The following is a 22,142-nucleotide window of genomic DNA, read 5'->3' on the forward strand; positions in this document are numbered from 1 at the left end:
GACCATCTCCAGATCTTGTACTAAGCTTGGTCAGGACAGTAGCTGGAGGATTTTACCTTTTGTCATGGGTTGATGAGGGAAATCCACCCAGACATGGGGAGAAACATACACTCCACACAGAAAGACCAAGGCAGCCCAGGAGTTGAACCCACAACCTTGTTGCTGTGAGGCGCGTGCCATCATCTGGACGGACGGTGTGTACATGCTCTGGTCACTGTCCAGGAATAGAGAAAGTGCAACATTTATTGCACATTTAATATTCTTAGTTCATATTTGATCATTTTGGAACAAAAAGAAGAAATAGATTGTGTATCTATTCATTCATATTTATTTTACATCGTCTCATTTACATTTTTGATAACCTACGTCCTACTGACAAAGAAAACCAGCTTCATCGAGTAAAAAGTATCCACAATATATGCAATCAGGTTGACACAAGTCATAAAGGAGATCACCACTAATTTATTCCACTCACATCTATAAACGCTGTTGCAGATGTTGGGCCTTGGATTGTCCATGAAACTATAGAATGGCCAGATGACCACAGCTGTAATATACATGAGCACTGCCAGCACGTTCACAAAAGTCAAAACTTTATCAAATGGAGCAGGGAAGAGAGCCAGCAGTCGACCGATGGTGAAGAGGATGATGAGGAGGGCAAAGATGAAGCAGATGGAGTAGACGGCCACGCACCACTGGAGGCCGGGATACACACTGTACTGCCTGGAGTTCAGGCAGATGAAGATAATACAAGCGACAAAGGCTTCAAGCACTTTCAGAAGTCCTGGCACGGTGGAGAGGAAGCCACTGATCTCCCCTGATCGAGCCCGGGTCAGCCCCACCTCGATGGCATACAAGAGGAAGGCCAGGCAGGAGCACACACTGGCCCCGATCTGTCTGGAGCAGGTGGGGCAGGTGAAGTTTACCGGGTAGATGATGGAAGCTGCCAGGATCTGTGTCCACAAAAGAGTTAAGTGTTTGAGTCAAAAAAAAGTCAATTTAAAATAGATTAAGTAACAATGTGAAACGTATGAGAAATGCTCCTCCTGCATAATGAGTTTATGTGCTGCTCCCTTTGAATACAATTTAAAAAGAATTGTCTAGCGCCAGCACCTGAAATTATTGAGAAAATGGAATACATTTTATAACTAGCTCAGTTCCACCAGCCGAGGTGAGCCGGCCAGGTCTAGATGCTTGGGCGTGTCCCATCAGGAGGGGGCCCCTGGGAAGACCTAGGGAAAGGGACACTGTCTCTCTGTGGCCTGGGAACGCCTCACATCCTCCCGAAAGAGCTGGAGGAAGTAAAACAGACTGCTTCCTCCAGGACATGGCCCCAGATGAGCGGAAGAAGATGAATGGATGAATTTTAATCACTAATGAGTATCAAATTTACTCATTTTAATTGATACTGTAAAAAATAAACATCAATAGGACCTTTTCTGAGGGATATCAGAACTAGTTTTCAGTCATTCATTCATATTCTACCGCTTGTTCCCTTTAGGGAAGTTTGCTAATACATATTGTTCAAAAGCAATTATGAAATATTTTTTTTTTTAAATATTATTATATTCTATAATAAGATCACATATTTTTTATTGTCCTTGTGGTACCAAAATCAGTATCAAGTATTTTCCTGAAGTTCAAAATCAAGCTTGAAATCTTAATATTGGGACAAACACATCAATAAAACATCATTAGATAAATAATGTGTGCTGCAACATGTTTTCATCATCTTTTTGTTAAATGCATCTTTTTAAAGAACGCAACACATACCATCAGTGTAGCCAGCATAGAAAACGCACTGGTGAAGTCATCCCAGGAGATGGGCAGCTTGGAGTGGAGAGTGGTGAACTCAAAGAAGAGAATGACGACTGTGAAAGAGAAGCAGAAACACCAGGAGAACATGCACCAGACCCAGAAGGCGTCTGTGGAGTTTCCCACAGACGCCACCAGGCTGAAGGTGATGCAGGTGAAGATCACCTCCAGAACACGCACTATTCCCACAGGCACAGTACATGCCTTAAAGTCCAGAGTGACCATGGCACATCCACTGCTTAATAACAAAGGAATCTAAAATCAATCAATACTTTTCTTGTGGCTGGAGGTTTACAGCTAGTTCCTCCGATCAGAACTGCATTAATGACACAGAAACCACGGTAAAGGTGGAAGCTCTGGCCACTCCCTTTTAGGAGCCCTGTTAACACCTCTTCCTCAAATGAGGGCCCTCATGAGGATCTATGGGCTCAGTGTTTGCGTAGTGATGTGCACTTCCTCACTTATCAGTTGTGTACATGAGGCTGGGCCCGTTAAATATTAAAGAATTGTTGAGGCATTATGGCTGCACTCCACCAGAGGGTCACATGACCTGTCTCTGTGCTGCTACTGCTTGTTTAGAAATGCTCTCACTCTGTTACTGTGTTACAGTCTTCAAACAGCATATGTGCTTGGAATATATTATATACAGTTATGTATTTATTAACCTTTATTTATCCAGGTAAACCCATTGAGATCAAAACATCTTTTTCAGGGGTGACATGGGGCAAAGCAGCAGCACTGATGATAAAACACTGACAGATTTAAAAGAGACACATTCAAAATACATTTTGGCATTTTAGTCTGGTTGCAAACTCAAATGAATACAGGGCCCCTGACCCATCTCAACAAACAAACACACATATATACACACACAAACACACATACATGCCAACACACGCAGCAAATTCCAGGCCTTACTATCAGCCTCTTTTATTTAGTTCCGTTTTCTCAGCACACAAACTTCACGTTACAGTATCTTTGGTAAACTGTTGCTTAAGACTTCCTGGAGCCTCGTATAGATTCCTCCAAATGCAGCAATGGAAACAGGATTAACCTTCAAGTATGTTCCCTTTATTCTGACCTATGTCAGAACACATGACAATCAAGCCCCAGAGGACACAAAGTGGTCCATTGGGACTTTGGACTTTTGGAATGTGTCGACTTGAAATGGTCAGTTTACGAAATGTATGAAGTGAATTGTGAATTCTGTCTATAAATATAAATGTGTAATGTTATAAAAGTCTGATATTTAAGAGAATTATAACAAGTGTTAAGATAAAAAAGTACGAATAATGAACATGATTGAACTTCTGTTGAATAACTGTAAATCTGATTATAGTTACATCTGTAATTTGATCTGCAGTCCTAAAGCAGGAAACAAAACAATACAACATGCAAACAGAAGGTTAATACAACACAAGGAAATTATCACACGTCTGGTTTGATTTTAGCCACAGTTTGAGTTTTGAAGCTACAATGTGGGATTCCCTTATTAAGAGTTGTCATCCGTGTACTGTTTAATATTAATATTAATATTATTATATAATATTATTATTATTAATACTGAATATCTCAGTATTTAAGTTAAATAAGCATACAACACAACATTAAAAAAAGGAATTCTTCATCTTTAAAATTAACAGCTTTTATTTCTGATGATTGAGATCAATTATAACTAAATTATACAGTTCATAAAGAAACTGCTTTATGAAAGTGTTACGAGCATGTGATGAGAAAACTTACTTCAGAGGCATAATTATTTCTTCATATATTCACTTACAGGTGAAGAACGTGCCTAAGAAATGCCTTCATCTCCTGCACAGCATCAGATTATTAACATTAACCTGCGATGGCTCTTCATGCTTTCCTCCAGGCTCCAGGCAGTGGAACAGACGTATCCTAGAAACGTCTTCTCCTCAGGCGTCAGGTGAAGACTGGCAAAGGCAGCGGTCGACTGTTGGACCACACAGACATCTGGGTCCATTAACCCCACACGTAGATCAGACCTGGAGCCCGGAAGCCCAGTCTGAGCATGACTCACTCTGCCCTGATGTTGATGCTGTCTCCAAGTACGGAAAGGAAATCAAGGGAAAGCATTTGCGCTCCATGCACTGACACAATAACATCCGAGACCCATTGCAGTTTGTAAAGAAGCAGAGACTTGTTGAAAGCAAACTCTTCTGCTGTTATTGTAAATCAAGTTCTACGTTGCAGTGAAAACAAGACTTTGTTTCCAGGGCTGCACAATCCTCTGGTGTAAAGAATAACTTCAGTAAACTGCACCATTCAGCTCCATCATTTGGGAGAGAAACCGAGAACATTTCACAGCATTAGAAAGTCATACATCAGAATCAGAATCAGAAACGGTTTATTGCCATTGTCAATGAACAAAATTCCCAAACATATGAACTTGTCTTGGTGATTCGATGCAACACAAAACAATAAAACAATGAACAATAAATAAGTCATGAAAATAAGCTATCAGATAAAAAAATAAGAGTAAAAATAAAGATAATTAAAGCCGCGGAGCGGCGATGATGGCTCTCGCCACCCGCGCGACCGCCTTTCCGTGCGACCGCCCCACTTGTCCAGAGGACGTACACCAATTTGAGGCCAGTGGGCGTAAGGCCCTAGGAGGAGTTTGTTAAAGTTTGACGTGAACCAAATTGCTGACTGAGCGTCTTTTCATTTTCAAAGGACTATGGCGGCCATAGGGTTAGTCTGGGGGCGTGGTCACAATAACAGTTTTGTTTAACATCAGAAATAAACATATGACTTTTAACACGGTCTTTAGGCTATCATCTGTCACTGTCAGGCTATGTCAAAATAAAACTCCTTCTGTATCTGTAAGTGCCTCAGGCGATCCAGGCACCTTCTGCACTGACCTGAGCAGGGAGAAAGGGAGAGAGAGAGCCTCGGTGACCTGGCTGCACCCCCTCCTCCCTGTACCTCCGTCACCTAGCAACAAAGACCCGCCGCTAATGCTAATGCTAACTCTAATGCTAATGGTAAGACTGCGGCACAAGAGGAGATATCCCATCAAAATAAAAGAGGAAGAGGAAGTGAAAGCATTCATTGCGCCTCTGCTGGCCAATTGTGAAAATACAAAATATCTGCAATGCACTTTTATCATGGCGTCTCGAATATAATCCATGAGTTTCACACAATGTGTAGGGGGCGCTATAGAATAAATTTATTACATGGGTATTTATCATTTCCAATCAGACCATAAAAACACATTAATGAGCTCCGTAGATCAATTCCAATAGGCGTGACTTGTCCTTGAAAAAACTGGAAATTAAGCCTTTTTTTAGGGCGTGTTACGCGGAGACCGTAAAGAATATCAACATTCTTTTGAATATTTATTACATTTCAATGTCTTTAGATGCAAAAAGTGTTGTTTTGAGCTCGATCGGACGAAAAACCTAGGACAAGTACGATTTTGTAAAAAAAAAGTCAAGCGTGGCGGTGCCACTTTGATTCGGCATGGCTGACTTCCTGTTTATCATAGAGCGATGCTGCCAGGTGTGTTTTACTCGTCAAAGGTCAGAGGTCAAAGGTTGCTCTATCTCTATCACTGTCCCAAGTCTCCAAGTCTCATGTGCCTAGGCCAAAGATTAAGCATTTCATGTTTTTTCTTTTTAACTAGTCGGCACTGTTGTGACGGGCGTTCTCGCAACCTCGATTTTATTGGAGTTCGGGCCGAGCCGATCGCGTCTATGTCCCCATGTGTGACCTATGACCCCATGTGTGACCTATGACCCCATGTGTGACCTATGTCCCCATGTGTGACCTATGTCCCCATGTGACCTATGACCCCATGTGTGACCTATGACCCCATGTGTGACCTATGTCCCCATGTGACCTATGACCCCATGTGTGACCTATGTCCCCATGTGACCTATGACCCCATGTGTGACCTATGACCCCATGTGTGACCTATGACCCCATGTGTGACATATGACCCCATGTGTTACATTCATCAATGTTCAGGGGGTCAAAAATGCCAGAATTGTGGAAAAATTACCATGCAAAACTATAATAGCAATAATATAATAAGAAACCTGGCAAGGACAAAGTCTTGAGCATTCCGTTCCGTTTCCGTCCCATTGGAACTTCATGGCTCGAGCCAAAAATAGGCTCAATATGTACAGATATACATACATACAGATATACATAGTGCAGAATGTGAACAGTGCGGTGAGTGATTATAGTTTAAGTGACAGTGTTTAGAAAGTGTTCATGAGTCCAAGGTCAGAGATATAACAAACCACTTTAATGTTTGTCCCTGTAGCAACTAGAAACCCGGCTTTACAGAGCACATGTTACACATCAAGCAATCCTTCTTTTGTATAACAATTATTATTATCATTTTTTTTTTTTTATCATAACAAAAATAACAGCCATTTTATAAATTCAAAGTACTGAGTCTACACACTGTTTATTCTTAGTCGATGCACAAGTTATTATAAATCTATCTTTTGCTTTGGAGTAGTCGGGTGTTTACTTGAGACAGCTGTGGTCAGGTCTGCTGTGATCAGGTCTGCTGTGGTCAGGTCTGCTGTGGTCAGGTCTGCTGTGATCAGGTCTGCTGTGGTCAGGTCTGATGTGGTCAGGTCTGCTGTGGTCAGGTCTGCTGTGGTCAGGTCTGCTGTGATCAGGTCTGCTGTGGTCAGGTCTGCTGTGGTCAGGTCTGCTATGATCAGGTCTGCTGTGGTCAGGTCTGATGTGGTCAGGTCTGCTGTGGTCAGGTCTGCTGTGATCAGGTCTGCTGTGGTCAGGTCTGCTGTGGTCAGGTCTGCTGTGGTCAGGTCTGCTATGATCAGGTCTGCTGTGGTCAGGTCTGATGTGGTCAGGTCTGCTGTGGTCAGGTCTGCTGTGATCAGGTCTGCTGTGATCAGGTCTGCTGTGGTCAGGTCTGCTGTGGTCAGGTCTGCTGTGGTCAGGTCTGCTATGATCAGGTCTGCTGTGGTCAGGTCTGATGTGGGTCAGGTCTGCTGTGGTCAGGTCTGCTGTGATCAGGTCTGCTGTGGTCAGGTCTGCTGTGGTCAGGTCTGCTGTGATCAGGTCTGCTGTGGTGTGGTCAGGTCTGCTGTGGTCAGGTATGCTGTGGTCAGGTCTACTGTGGTGTGGTCAGGTCTGCTGTGGTCAGGTCTGCTGTGGTCAGGTCTACTGTGGTGTGGTCAGGTCTGCTGTGGTCAGGTCTACTGTGGTGTGGTCAGGTCTGCTGTGATCAGGTCTGCTGTGGTCAGGTCAGCTGTGATCAGGTCTGATGTGATCAGGTCTGCTGTGGTCAAGTCTGCTGTGGTCAGGTCTGCTGTGGTCAGGTCTGCTGTGGTCAGGTCTGCTGTGATCAGGTCTGCTGTGGTCAGGTCTGATGTGATCAGGTCTGCTGTGGTCAAGTCTGCTGTGGTCAGGTCTGCTGTGGTCAGGTCTGATGTGGTCAGGTCTGATGTGGTCAGGTCTGATGTGGTCAGGTCTGCTGTGGTCAGGTCAGCTGTGATCAGGTCTGATGTGGTCAGGTTAGCTGTGATCAGGTCTGATGTGATCAGGTCTGCTGTGGTCAAGTCTGCTGTGGTCAGGTCTGCTGTGGTCAGGTCTGCTGTGGTCAGGTCTGCTGTGATCAGGTCTGCTGTGGTCAGGTCTGCTGTGGTCAGGTCTGCTGTGGTCAGGTCTGCTATGATCAGGTCTGCTGTGGTCAGGTCTGCTGTGGTCAGGTCTGCTGTGGTCAGGTCTGCTGTGGTCAGGTCTGCTGTGGTCAGGTCTGCTGTGGTCTGCTGTGATCAGGTCTGGACACCTGTTTCCCTCTGGAGAAGATGGATGAGAAAGATAATCATTAGAACATTGATATTTTATGTACATTTAACAGAGAAAAACTGTAATATGTAATTGACAGATTTGCATTGAGGTCTGTAATACAAAGGCACCTCTTTTCATTATTACTTATAATATCTTACCATTATTATTATTATTAGTAGTATTATCTTGTCTTACGCTATCTGTTTTTATTTTATTTTATCTTTATTTATTTTTCCCCTCCATTCCTTATTAGAAAATGAGAGGTTTTGTCCATAGGAGTTTTTGTTTATAAGAGTTTTGTTTATAAGTTATAGTTATTTTTCTATTAAGAGTGTTTTTTAAACTTCCTATAAGTTATCTGTCCTTTTCCTCTGTATCTACCTGCGTTGCAACAATGAAATTTCCCCATGTGTGGACAATAAAGGAATATCTTATCTTTTCCCAGTCATTTTTAAAGCTAGTACCAAACGTTGTAAACCTTAGAAGTTAAAGCTAAATCTCTGTACATGTTCCATGGAAAGTAAATCCATCACAGAGACGGGAGGACATGCAGTACATTCTCGGTGTCGGGATTCGAACTCTCGACACTGCGGGCGCCAGAACCACTCGACCGCCAGAAACCATAGCAACGGCCTCCGCTCATCAGGCGCTGTTGTTGTTGTTGTTGTTGTTGTTTTATGGCGGTTGGCATCCAAGTGTTGCATTACCATCCATCCATCCATCCAGACTTCAGGCGCTGTCATTAGTGCAGGGCAGGGCAGTTATACCGCGTCCCGCCGCTGGGGAGCGCGCTTTGTTATGCATGACTCTACACTGATTTTAAACTCGTAGCGTTAGCTCTCCAAATAAAGTCAAATACTTCTTCTTTTATGCACATTTTCGTCAGATTTCAAGACCGTCCGTCAGGTGCGTGTTTGTCCAAGTAAAGAGGAAACAACCACATGATTGTGATTGTGAAGAAACTTGTTTGTGCCGCTTTGCTATGCTAGTCTCAGTGTTTCCCCTCTGGAGATTGTGGCTTTAGACGTGTTGTTTTGGTCAATCCTTTGTACAAATTATGTCATCTTAACGTCATAGTAAGAGTTTTGAAGTTTATTTAGCTTTTTCTTCTTTTTCCACGGTTAAGCCAGCTCGTGAATGCGGATGTGAGCTCAGAGTAGCTTCCTAAAACTTACTTTCCTGTAATAAACGACCATTTCTCTGGATATTGTCGGGCTGCGGGCATTGCACCAAATAATCGTCATAAACAGATCAATAATACACTTTATTTGTCAATATTCTTTATCTAGAAGCTTTCAATTATTATTATTATTATTTTTTTTATCATAACAAAAATAACAGCCATTTTATAAATTCAAAGTACTGAGTCTACACACTGTTTATTCTTAGTCGATGCACAAGTTATTATAAATCTATCTTTTGCTTTGGAGTAGCCGGGTGTTTACTTGAGACAGCTGTGGTCAGGTCTGCTGTGGTCTGGTCTGCTGTGGTCAGGTCTGCTGTGGTCTGCAATCACCATATTTACGCCTTTATTTGGTTGATAATGTATGTAAAAGGTTTCAAATAAAGGTTTGACATTAAAAAAATGTTGATAACGTGTATTGTTGATAAAACGGTTATTTTATTACCATGTGTTAGTTTACCTGAAATTTTAAAGTTTTGTAAATTAGTATTATGCCAATTTTATAACCCACAGAAGTCTCTGAGGATGGAAAAGGGATATGTTCCAACTGAATCAGCCCCGCCTCCTTACTCGGAGCCACTGATGCCCTACCCAGGTCAAGGACATCCTACTATGTACCCTCCTGCCATGTACCCTCCTGCAACGTACCCTCCTCCACATGTAGGTTATCACGGAGGTAGGCTGTCTAAGTTTTATTTTATTTTATCCATGTGTGTTGGGTACAATGATGAATGACTCGCTTTATGAAACAGGTCCTCCGCATCCTTCAGCGCCACCGCTTCTTGGTGAGTAGACTCCATCTATGAGTTTCATAGTGACAAAAAGTAGCACCGTTGCAAATAACAATTCCAAATGAAATATTCTGTATTTTGTTCTGTGAATTTACAGTACTTAAATGGGGACTTTAAACAGGAAGTTGAAAAACATAGGCCATAAATAGGCCTTAAAGTGGTTTGAACAGCTTCTTTTCTTCCCCACACTCTTTTTTTTTATGCTGCTGTAGGGCTGCAAGGATTAATTAACTAATCATGGCAAGTTGACCACAAACATAAATGTAGTTCTATTTTGACTATGCAGAGTCTAAAACACAAACAAAAACAAATATAACGCAGCATTATTATTATCAGAATGTCAAAAAAATGAACAAATGCAGTTCATCATCAATAATGCACAAACAATACAATTCCTGGGCGTAATGTAGTCGTGCCGTGTGCAGTCTCACTCTACACATCTTCATTTACATAAGACAGCTTCTATAATAGATTTTTTTTCTTCTACAAGAGTCATTGAGCCTCTTTCTTGGCACAAATCTAATAGGAAAAGTTGGCCAACAAGACAAAGACAACTTATCAGATATTGAAACTGAGAATGACTGTGTGTCACCCATCCAACATTATACAGCTTTATAGTCCAATTTTGGACCAGTGGTTGTAACTCTATAAAAGAGAAGTATAATTTAAGCTGCTTTATTGCACCTACAAAGGAAATAAACCTTTATACTTTTTACAAGAATCGAAACAGTAAAACATAATTTACTATGTCTGTTATGGAATAAGAGTATTTAAAATGGCTCAAAAAGTATGTGTTTTTGATGACATCCAATACTGAAGTCGAACAATTATTGAAGTAGTAGTTTCAATAGTATTGAAAGGTCACTGAAGCAATAACCCTAAAGGATGATTCCAGTAAACCCTTTTCTAAATGCAGAATATTGTGAAAAACACATGTTGCAACAAATATGACAAATAGTTTTTAGTTAGCATCTAGAATAAGTCATGTGTTTGGAAAGGAATGGTTCAGCTTGAGATAGTGTAAAGAAATGGTACACACGATAAATATTGAGTCCCTAAATATAATGATATAATATTGTTCTACCTAACTCTGTCATTTATTGAACCATAAGTTTATAGTGAATACTGTGATCAACGTGCGAGTTTGCTTTGTCTTGTGGTCTTGGTTGTTCTAAACTAAATTTGCTTTTGTCACATGTTCTTTTGGTCTGAATATGATTGATGATTTTTCCTAAGACCTGAGTACAAAGTACATAATACTTTATCATGTCAGTGGCACACCTTTTCAGAGGTGCCAGGATTTTGTAGTAGAAGGCAAGGCAAGTATATTTCTAGAGCACATTTAGTACACAAAGTGCTTCACGCAACAGGAAAAATGCATCAAAATCACAAAACGGATCAACACATTAAAAGAGCGTATTATATATATTATATTATATTTCACTAGTATTAAATGTAGTTAAGGAATTGAATTTAGGAATTATTAGTAACAAATGAAGCGCTGCTATTATAAATACATTTGAGTTTATTCTCACCTAAATATGTGCAATACCATCATATTCATGTGCAATTACTTTCATACTCACAAGCAATTAAGGCTATATTCATGTGCATACAACTGATGTAAATAAGAGTGTTTACTTACCATTAGTATTAGTATTATTTAGTCTTATGCTAGCTATTTTTATTTTTTTTATTATTATTTTATTTTATTTATATTTTTATTTTGTCTTTGTTTTGCTTATAAGAGTGTTTTGTTTTTTTTCAAACTTCCTATAAGTTATCTGTCCTTCCTCTGTATCTACTGCATTGTAACACCAAAATTTCCCCATGTGAGGACCCACAATAAAGGATTATCTTATCTTATCTTAAATATGGACGATGACATTAAAAACGATTTTGTTTAATTAAAAACGTCCTGCATCAAAGTGCATTGTGGGCTGGCTGTATTGTAACCTTGTACCTAGTAGTAAGTTTCCGTTGTGTGACTGTCTGATCTTTATGAGTCAGTTATGACAGTAGGCCTTACGTCAAGAGAGGGAAAACATTTTGCAATATCAACCATAAAACCTCTGCTTTTTTTAAAATTTTCTATATCTAATCTTAGCTGATAATTATTCTGTATTTAGTTACACATTAACATAAAGTAGAACTGAATATTACACACCGGTCATTCATTATGTAACCAAACACAACTGTTTACTCGATGCTTGTTGGGAGAGTAATTAGAAAAGAATTTTGCCTTGTTTATAGCTCTAAGAATTCCACAGATAAGACATCGGCAAAACAGCCAAATACAGACAATGAGGGGTTTCTTGCGACATGATAAACTTGAGCTTAAAGAGATTAACATTTTTTCTACAATGAGTCACTTTTGGGAATTTTTTATTCACCAATTGCGCAATTCAATCACAAGCTTATTGCACAAGCTTATTGTAAATTCCAAACTTCCTTCAGTGCATAAATGTCAATCATTTAACTACTAAACCATAATTTACTTGGATCTTTTTCTTCCTTCGACCCTGCCCATTTGAAATAATGGGAGTGGTGTAATGTTGGAAGTGAGGCAGTTGCGCCACAGTCACTAACGCACCAGAACCAAGAGGAGAGCATTTTCTGCAAGTTGCAACCTTCAAATTCTGCCGTTTATTTTTCGCTTGTGAACAGAAAATACTTTTGCACATTTGCTGCTGGTTGGGAACAAACAGGTAAGAAAAAACAACAACTTTTTTTGTATGTTCATGTAGCTTAGCAATCAAATCAGACGCTGACTATTACAATTAGTCGGGCTTAGACGTTCTGTGTGTAAACCTGAAAATATTGTATGTTTACTTCTACTTTACTTTTACGTTTACTTTTACATTTACTCTGTGCAGCTTAACAAAACAGGGCAGTATGAATGTGAAGCAAATGTATGTGCAACGTTCATGTGACAGGAGACATGGCGTGATGGATTTCAGGGACATTTACGGGACGATGTGTAGGACGTGCGTAGAATTGGCTTATTTCTTCCGTGTTTTTTTCTAAAACACAGGCATGGGAAGTTGAAATGTAATTATTGTGGGTTAAGCTAATGGGACTGTATCACTAATGGACACTGATAGGCCGGCTCTGCGTAGGAGACAGAAAACAGTAAGTGCTTTCAGGAGCCGGCCCAGTCTCCACAGCCTAAACAACTACAGTAGAGTATTGTTTTCATGACAATGTCGTTCCCGAACCGTTGCCGTAAGACTTTACTTATCTAAATCATTCTATTCAGCGCCAGCTTAAGATATAAAATAAATAAACATTAATCTAAAATGAATGGAATGTATTCAACATATTTTGTGTCATAATGATGGGTTCCAGGCAGTACTTTTCCTCTCCCATCTCGGGTGTCCCTCTCCCTACAATTCCTTTGTCAGTCTTACAGTCTTATTGTTGTGGCTGTTAATGTAGGGCGATACCGATACAACCAAAAATGCACGTTAGAGTAGAAAGTATGTGAAAGAAAGCATGGCATGATTGTGCAAACACAGAAATAATTGTTATCCAAATTGGCCTCCTATTTATATTTTTGCTAATGAGTCTGTTTATCTGATGCACTGAGGACAAACTGGGGATGACACATGAGCTCTCACAGACTAGGGCAGTGCAGAATAATATGGGTGTCGGCTAAATTTTCAATATCGGAATGATATCTAAGGAATACCGATATCACTGATAACTGAGAGGCCCATCCCGAGTATGTACCTGTATAAACCCTTTCTGCTTTGCTCCTCTTGCAAGAGAATAGACTTTTCACAACACGAGAACAGGACCGAACCAGGTCTACATCTGGACTAAATTAGGCTCTAACTAGGCCAAGTCCTCGTTTGTGTATATTTTAGTTCTGTTGTGTATTAGGCTTTGTTGAGTCATCAGGATTTAGTCTTGTTGTCTCGTTGTTGTTGTTGTTGTTGTCTTGTTGTTGTTGTTGTTGTTGTTGTTGTTGTTGTTGTTGTTGTTGTGTTACATTACCGCCAGACTTTATTCTTTAGTCTTCATTTTTCAGAGTCCAACCGGCTTTATTCCAGGGCTTACTCTTCCTCTCCTTCTTTATGTTCGATGCTTCCGCTGTACAGCTTTGTTTGGTGGTATTTGATATGCCTTAGATAGACCTCGAATAAAGTCTAAAGAATAAAGTCTAAAGAATAAAGTCTAAAGAATATAGTCTAAAGAATATAGTCTAAAGAATATAGTCTAAAGAATATAGTCCATCTTTATTTCCTTATATAATGCTTGTAGTTTTTTTTTTATTTAAAACTATAAGTTTTAAATAAAAAAACGTATAGTTTTGAAGTAGCTGTAGTAATGCTTACATTTCAAACAATTGTGTCTAATTGAAGCGCTAATGTAGCTTTTATGATAACATTAATTCAGTTATTTGAACTTTATTTCAGATTTGAAGATGGAAAAGGGATACGCTCCAAATGAACCTGCCCCGCCTTACTCTACCCCGCCTTACTCTGTACCAGTGAATTATCCTGGAGGCCAGCCAGCAATGTATCCTCCTCCTCCAGTGGACTACCAAGGAGGTAGGAAGCTTACTCTAATACATGCGTTCGCACATCCGGGAACTTGTACAGTAGCAACCGAGTCCGCCATTTTGAAAGGGGCACAACAGCACGTCTACTATCAAACTATTCATAGCTCATTATGCCGTAGAAAAGGATGCAGTCGTGGTGGTTTATATATCGCGTGCCCCTTTCAAAATGGCCGCTATGGGGAAGTCCCGGATGTATGACGTCACCGCGAACGCATGTAAACATTCTCATGAGTCGAAATTCTGACTTTTTTTTTACTTTATCAAACAGGTTCCTACCCACAACAACAAGGTTAGCATAACGTTTACTTTTCAATTACATTTTTTGTGAATTTGTATTAAAATCATTATGTTGTTTGGTATAATGTGTGTATTTTTTGATAGGTATTGGTTATGCACCACCTCCAGCGCCCATTGGTACAGGTTGGTACAAAAATGAACTTTTTTGTGTAAAGTCTGTTTAATTAAAGCATCTACTCACAGTTACTCCTTCAACAAGTGATAAAGCAAGTGATAAAACATACAAACTTACACACAGACTTTTCTCCCACACGTTGAAAATGTCTTAAAATCAATAATAACCCACACATAAAATATTTGTATGGTGAAAACATTTGAACTATCATTTCAAGAGCTTTCGAGTCTGAGGTGCTTATCACTGCTATTGATGAATTGTAATAAATATGCATCCCTTGTTTGTACCTAAACAAGCGCATTGATGTTGTGAGTAAGCTGATTCTATAGCTCTGTGTGTGGTTGTCCTCCGCAGTGACTCACATGGTGGTGAGCCCACTGCTGGACTTCCCGGGACAGGCTGTGTGCCCCCACTGCCAGCAGACCGTGACCACCAGCACCGAGCACGTCTCTGGACTCCTGACCTGGCTCATCTGTGGAGGGATGGCCTTCGTGGGGTATTGAGAACACTTCATTTATGCTTTTGTAGATTTCTGTGGCCCGAAGACTTTATTAGACAGCACAGTTGTAGCAGGGGAGAGGGGCGGGACATTCAGCAAATGTTGAGGGCTGGGAAAATGAGTTTACTACAGCATCTTATCTTTGTGTGTGTAAAGAGTATGACTGTTGCGTTTCTAGAGCAACTTTAAAGTAAGCAGGACCTAAACTCAGCCCCAGTGTGTCAGCAGCAAAGACAAACATTTAAAGGTTCCCACATTTTAAAAACCCGTGTGATGGTTTTGGAGCTGATCATCTGACAAATGAGTAATAGAAATACTCTTACAACTATTACACTGGCCAGTCCTCACCTTTGCCTTGCAGTGTTAAGACTCTGTAGAGCAACTATTCCACTTTTTTGTTTGTTTACTCAACTTGAATGATCTAAACGTATTATTCTTACTCTTTCAGGTGCTGCCTCTGTTGCTGCATTCCCTTCTGCATTGACTCTTGTAAAGATGTGGAGCATCGCTGTCCAAACTGTCAAACGGTCATCCATGTTTACAAGAGGATGTAAAGTATTAGTCTGAATACACTGTGAAAGCAAAGGACATCTGCCTGTATATGTCTGTACTCTACAAGTGCATTATGTTATATTTTGTACACAGAAATGCCATTATTATTATTATTATTATTATTATTATTATTATTATTATTATTATTATTATTATTATTATTATTATCATTATAGTAAACTATGTTCTAACCACATAGACTTGTGATTATTTGTGTAATCCGTTTTAATTCCAGTAAGTTCTTGTTTTTAGTAAACTTGGAACCTTTTATAATGTCTTTGAATGTTAATAAATGTTTGAGTATTCACATTCATTGTTGAGTCTATTACTCCTCAAAACACATACAATTACATTAGGATTCATGTAATGTTAGCAAACTCAATGACACAGCCTTGAAACCTATTTTCAGTTATAACTGTGTTGATCTGCACATTTGCACATTTCCTTTTATGCCTCCTGTTTCCCTCAAGCTGTGGGATGTCCACGTGAATTAAGGGGAACTGAAGATTAAATGTAACAGAATACTTCAGGGTTCATTTCAATAACTGCTTAATGAGAATAATGGGATAATGTTCTACCTAAAGACATTGTGGGTTTGTTTTCATACAAAGTAGTGACTTGTAGAACCGCAGGTAGATACAGAGGTAGATACAGAAGAAAAGAACAGATCACTTATAGGAAGTTTGAAAAACACTCTCAGTAGAAGATCTCCTATAAACAAACACTCCTATAGACAAAACCTCCCATTTCCCAACAAGGGATGGAGGGGAAAAATAAATACATACCATTGCATGTGATCACGACAGTAATTGCACATGAATTTGTGTCACGGCAGTAATTGCACATGAATTTGTGTCACGGCAGTAATTGCACATGAATTACACATGAATTGCACAGTAATTGCACATGAATCACAACAGTAATTGCACAGTAGGACTAACAGTGTTTGTTAATAAAGTCTGACAGCAGCAGGAAGGAAAGACCTGCGAAACCTCTCCTTCACACAGCGAGGGTGGATACCTCGCTGTGTATACTCGATAATAATAATCGATAATAATAATATAGGTGTATCTGTCACCACAAGTAGGACATCAAGGAGGTCACTTGTTGCATATACTGTTTATACTGTATTTTGCCCATTAACTTTTCCAACTGGGGTTTTCTAGTGTCCAATGATCGTGTTAACAGGTTGGTATTAACTGAACACCATTAAATAATCACATTGTATATTGCATCTGGAGCGGAACTTTGTCAATATTGCCTAATGTGAGTCTGCTGTGGAACAATTTAGCAGTAATCTCAACTAATCTAAAGATGAGTCTCAAGAGCCGTCCGATGAAAAGCCCAAAACCCTTGCAAGTTTTACATTTTCAAGCTGCATTGATGAAACATGTTAAGTGTAGTTACATTTATAGTTTCCCCAACACTTTATTTGCGACTCAAGCTTGACGCTTCTACCATGTGCCTAATTGTCTCAAGTCAGTCATGTCAGTATAATGTGTGTACTATTAATATCAGACCGTAGGTATTTTGTCTGGCACAGATAAAAATGAATTTCGTGCTTGGTAATATACCTCTATTTTTCTATTCCTTACTTATCTATTTCTACTATTGATCGAGCTTCAGAGTCATATTTTATTGATTTAGCAAACAGATCCTCCATTTACAGAGCTACCATCGACAAACTCTGGTATTTATTTGTCATAGTTAGTATTTATTTGTCATAGTTAGTATGTGTGTTATAATAACAAATGTATACAGCACATTTTACAGTGATGGCGTCTGTCCTCTTTCAGGTGCTGGCTCTGCAGTTGTGTCCAGCATTTGTCTTTGTAGATTAAATTACTTATAGCTTGTAGATTGAATTTTAACTTATCCCAATGCAAAGAGTTTGTTCAAAATATCTTGGCATTATACAACCCTATTATAGCTTTATAATTCAAACTAATATGTTCTAAATCAGGGGTGTCCAAACTTTTTTCCCGAGGGCCGCATTTTGAAACTTATACAAAGCAGAGGGCCACAAACAACCCCACAATGTTGAATTTGTCATATGGCAAAGCGAATCCTTCTAAATTTGGCATTTGTCAAAGTTTTGATGAGCCTTCACACCTTTAATAAGACTTGGAATATTATTGGTATAACATCAAAATGCTTGATTTTTTTGTGTGTGGCAATCTCGCTGTAAAAAGTACTACTTTTTGTTGTTTCGACCAACTTAGCAGGAAGCCGGAGGGCCAACAAAAATTGGTTTGAGGGCCGCATTTGGCCGTAGTTCGGACATGCCTGGTCTAAATGTATCATGTAGCGTTCTGTCTCCTGTTGATATTGAGACTTCTTTACAAATTTTACATAATGTAGACTTATAAAACAATATCAACTAATGCCAGTATTTGTGTCCAGTAGCCTCAAGTTTGCCCATTCTTTCTCACCGGTAACGACATGAAGCATCAACTTTTTTTTTTTACAAATAAAATACAACTCTGTACTATAATATGTATGATTTTTTTTTTTTTTTTTTGAATGAAATACGTGTGCATAATTAGAGCAGTGTGCATGTGTTTTGTTTTTTTCTTACTTACATTTTAGTGGTTGTGGTTTTTGCATGAGCGCGACTGGCAGTTAAAAGGGGAAGGGGAAGTAGACAGTGGTACTTAAATACATAAGTATATATTTGAATCATCCTTTACCCTGACAATCAGAACTGTCACTGGCTTTGGTGTGACGTGCTGGGAACTGTAACTTCCCCACTAAAGTCATGAGGTCCTATATCAAATTTGCATATTCTGCTACATACACTTAAAACATTGCATCTGCTTCATCCAATGTATGCTATGTCCTTAAATAAATAAATAAATAAGATAAGATATAATTAAGTTTTAAGAGTTTGTAAAATATTCACGTTAAGTTGACCTTACATTTTGTTACACATTTGACACGTGTTTGCATTTATTAAGGTGCTGAGTCAGCCCCTCCATACCCAGGACCACCAATGCACTATCCAGGAGGGCAGCCACCTACACAAGGGGGATATCAAGGTGTGTCATTGATATTGTGGCTTTTTTGTTCCTATAATGTACCGTTTTAGTTGTGTTCAGGTCCTGCCACTGAGCTGGAGCTGAAACCACACAATTCCTCTCACATCTTATACGTCATCTGTGGTTAGGACATAAATGTTTCTGTTCTACCACTTTGTCTCAGATGCAACATGGCACTTTACAGTTAAAGCATATGGTCAAGATGTCATTCTCATTCTTTAATTACCCAAAGAAAGTGAAACAAGTTTAGCTTAGAAGTGCATCTGCCTGAAAAACCTAGAAAAGAAGTGATTAACTTTATTTTTTAATACATTTTCTTTATATGTTTATTTGTTGTATTTGTTTGTTTTTCTGAAAAATGCACAGAGTACTTAAGGTAATTCAAGACAAGACAAAATTAAATAATCAAATCATTTTTGTGTCGTTCTAACAGTTGTGGTCCACTCTCCAGCGTCCATCACAACAGGTTAGTATAAAGCAGATGACAGCTCTTTAAGAATATCTCTAACTTCCATCATTTATAGTCCAATTTGTTAATTTATATTGTACTGAGAGAGACAAAGATGTTAAATGTGATCTGAAGACTGTTGCACATGCATTATTTTGACCAACATTTGGCTGGAGATACAGTAAGTACTGCAGTACTCCATCTGCTGATGTAACCTGACAGAAACATTCTCATCAGGTGTGTTCATTGAGAGAACTGATTTACATCATAGAAAAGTGTTGAAGTGTGGTCATCTGGACACTGCTTTGTAAATCAAGACGTTTCGACTCTCAATCTGATTGAGAATGATTTTCGGTCTTCATTTTCAAAACCGTGTCCAGATGACTATACTTGAATATTTGTTAAATAAACTTTTGGTCTGTGTCGTTCAGTCACACGTTTTGTATTTCTAAAGTTTACCATAACACTCCTGCACGAATGAGGAATTACACCAACCTATTTAACAAATAATTTCTGTTTCATTACTGAATTCTACATATATTTATAAGTGAAAAATAATATATTCTGTATCAAGTAGATTTTATACATAACAGCATATAATATTAAAGCAGAACTAAATGTCTTAGTAAGTCCCTGGGATGGTTAAATATGTTTTCTTGGGGCGTTTCGCGTGTCCGTCGTCGCCCCCTGCTGTCTCTGAGCGGAAAATCAGTCTTGCATGACAACACGGCTCAGAAACCCTGGCTCTTCTTTCATGTTTTGCAATGTAAATATACTGTCCTATTATTATAAAGAAAGAAGGAAAAATGTGGATGGAAAAAGTAAATAAATATGGGTTTTTCGTCTTTTTTCTGACTGTATTTCGCAGGGAGAGCGCTATTGACAGAGTTACCTAGTTCTGCTTTAAATTAGAAAAATAACAAGAATGCAGATGATCTACGTTCAAGTTCCACTCTTCCCTTAACAGGATGACCGGTTATAATCTTCATTCAGCTGAATATAAGCATGTTATCATCATCATCTTCATGTTTAGAGGTGACCAATATATCAAAACATTTATCATATCGTGAATTCTGTTTTTGTTTTTTTTAGATATGCAAAATGTGATCATCATGCATATTTATACTAAAATAATGGAGCTAAAATAGAAACAAAAACAAAAACGTTGGAATTTTTCAAGTGTAAGTGCCATTTCTTCACTTCTTTATATTTGAATGTCATCCTCTTCACAGTGATGAGCCCCGTCCTGCAGGACGTCCCTGGACAGGCGTTGTGTCCTCACTGCCGTCAGACTGTGATGACTCACACCGAGCCCACGCCAGGACTCATGACCTGGCTCATATTTGGTGGACTCTGCTTATTTGGGTAATTGTTTATGAGTCAAAGCAAAACTTAGTTCTGCTATAGCAGCAATCTAAATTTATAATATGCATTTCAGGTTTTGTATCTGCAGCTGCATTCCCTTCTGTGTTGATTCCTGTAAAGATGTGGAGCACCGCTGTCCCAACTGCCAAAGGGTCATTTACATCTACAAGAGAATGAGCTAAAGATGAGCAAAAGAGTCTGACTGCAGCCGCTGTGTGAAAGTTTAGCCCATAGAGCACAACTCCGTCCCATGCAGTGCCACAAACAAAATAAATAGCTGGGAATTCATTCATTCATTCATTCATTTACAATAGCTTCATGATTAAATTGGGTAAGGTTAAGTTTTGGGCTTTAAAGTTTTAAACCCAATTGTATGTGGAGCTAGTGGAACTCAGTCATGTCACACTCTGTTGGCTGCAGCCAGACCCTTCTCAGATTAAGAGGGAAAGCCAGCCATGCAATGTATATGTCAGTAATAGATTTAGCAGTTCATATGATCAACATTAAAAACTGCATTTGGATTTTAAAATTTTATGTGAAGAATTGTTACTTTTTATACTGTGACTATAAAGCATATTTGATTCATATTCATGGTGTCATGTCATCAGTCATCTGTTGTGCTGGTATGAGGAATGTGGTTTTAATTAATGTCTAAAAAAATACAATATTAGGGCCTTTCCAAGGATCGAAAAATTTGAACTGGTCTAGTATTTTGTCAATATGAATAATGTAATGCTTTCATAGACACATCAATTCTGTGTTCTTATTAACCCCTTAAACCCTACGGATTAGCCCACAGCAACGTGAACCACAACATGCCACATATCTCTATAATCAGAGGGAACTCATCAAAATACATTTTCAGATCAAATGACCACAGAGCAATCAAAGAGAAAATGTGTGCCAAATGTCATAATTGATCCATTCGGTCAATTCAAACTTTTTTATCAAAGCATGTACAAAACAAACAGTACCATCTGTAGATACAAAAGCTATCGATCAATGGAAAGACCTAATTATCACCAATCTGGAAGTCAAAAGGTGCAGAAAGGCATAACATTGAAATTATATTTTTAAATTACGCTTTGCTGTTTTTCCATTTAAAGTTTCTTCCCCAGACATAAAACTATGTTTTGACTAAACCATATAAATAACAATTACAACATTTCAAGTTGCTCTGATATTGCTTTCAGCTTAGCCTACATGACAACATTACATCCGGACAATAAGGTTGATTAAATATGAAAATGCATATCATTCCTGTCACTCATTTTCTTACTTTTTCTCTCTGTAGCACACTCTGCTGGATTGTTTGCATCCTCAGAGTCCGAGATGGTTCATATGGCACCAACATGTCTGATATGTACTTTGGTGCTAGGCCATGGAGAGAAGCCGAGCTGCTTTAAAGTCTCTTCTCTGAGCCACAGGAGCCAGTGCAGAGACCTGAGAACAGGACTAATGTGATGGTTCTGTGATGGTTCCTGGTTCTAGTCAGGACCCGAGCAGAAGCGTTCTGGATGTACTGCAGCTGTTTTACAGCTCATTTGGAGAAGCCAGTGAGCAGGCCGTTACAGGAGTCTAGAGACAAACGCATTTTGGTTCTCAATAGGTGTTAGAGTTGGGTTCTCATACACATTATGCACTTTAACCATTGTTAATGTTATATAAATGCA

At 39.1% G+C, this 22,142-nt stretch overlaps 2 protein-coding genes across 2 annotated transcripts; one reads left to right on the plus strand and one right to left on the minus strand.

The window, feature by feature from the left end:
- Nucleotides 1–311: 311 nt before the first annotated feature.
- On the minus strand, nucleotides 312–2,205 carry LOC140357707 (myeloid-associated differentiation marker homolog). Its single transcript, XM_072442222.1, has 2 exons — nucleotides 1,774–2,205; nucleotides 312–953 (listed from the first exon to the last, which is right to left on the minus strand). Exons 1-2 carry the CDS (start codon nucleotides 2,038–2,040, stop codon nucleotides 363–365), a joined length of 858 nt encoding a protein of 285 aa, XP_072298323.1. The 5' UTR covers nucleotides 2,041–2,205; the 3' UTR covers nucleotides 312–362.
- Nucleotides 2,206–12,122: 9,917 nt separating this feature from the next.
- LOC140358816 (uncharacterized) lies at nucleotides 12,123–20,739 on the plus strand. Its single transcript, XM_072443865.1, has 10 exons — nucleotides 12,123–12,296; nucleotides 14,010–14,144; nucleotides 14,424–14,444; nucleotides 14,537–14,575; nucleotides 14,922–15,063; nucleotides 15,515–15,555; nucleotides 18,576–18,656; nucleotides 19,090–19,122; nucleotides 20,337–20,469; nucleotides 20,543–20,739. The coding sequence occupies exons 2-10, from the start codon at nucleotides 14,018–14,020 to the stop codon at nucleotides 20,649–20,651; spliced, it is 726 nt and encodes a 241-aa protein (XP_072299966.1). The 5' UTR covers nucleotides 12,123–12,296; nucleotides 14,010–14,017; the 3' UTR covers nucleotides 20,652–20,739.
- Nucleotides 20,740–22,142: the final 1,403 nt, after the last annotated feature.

The sequence above is a fragment of the Eucyclogobius newberryi genome, unplaced genomic scaffold (genome assembly GCF_026437365.1).
Source record: "Eucyclogobius newberryi isolate DKJ021-1_F unplaced genomic scaffold, fEucNew1.0.hap1 SCAF_13, whole genome shotgun sequence".
Classification (NCBI taxonomy): domain Eukaryota; kingdom Metazoa; phylum Chordata; class Actinopteri; order Gobiiformes; family Gobiidae; genus Eucyclogobius; species Eucyclogobius newberryi.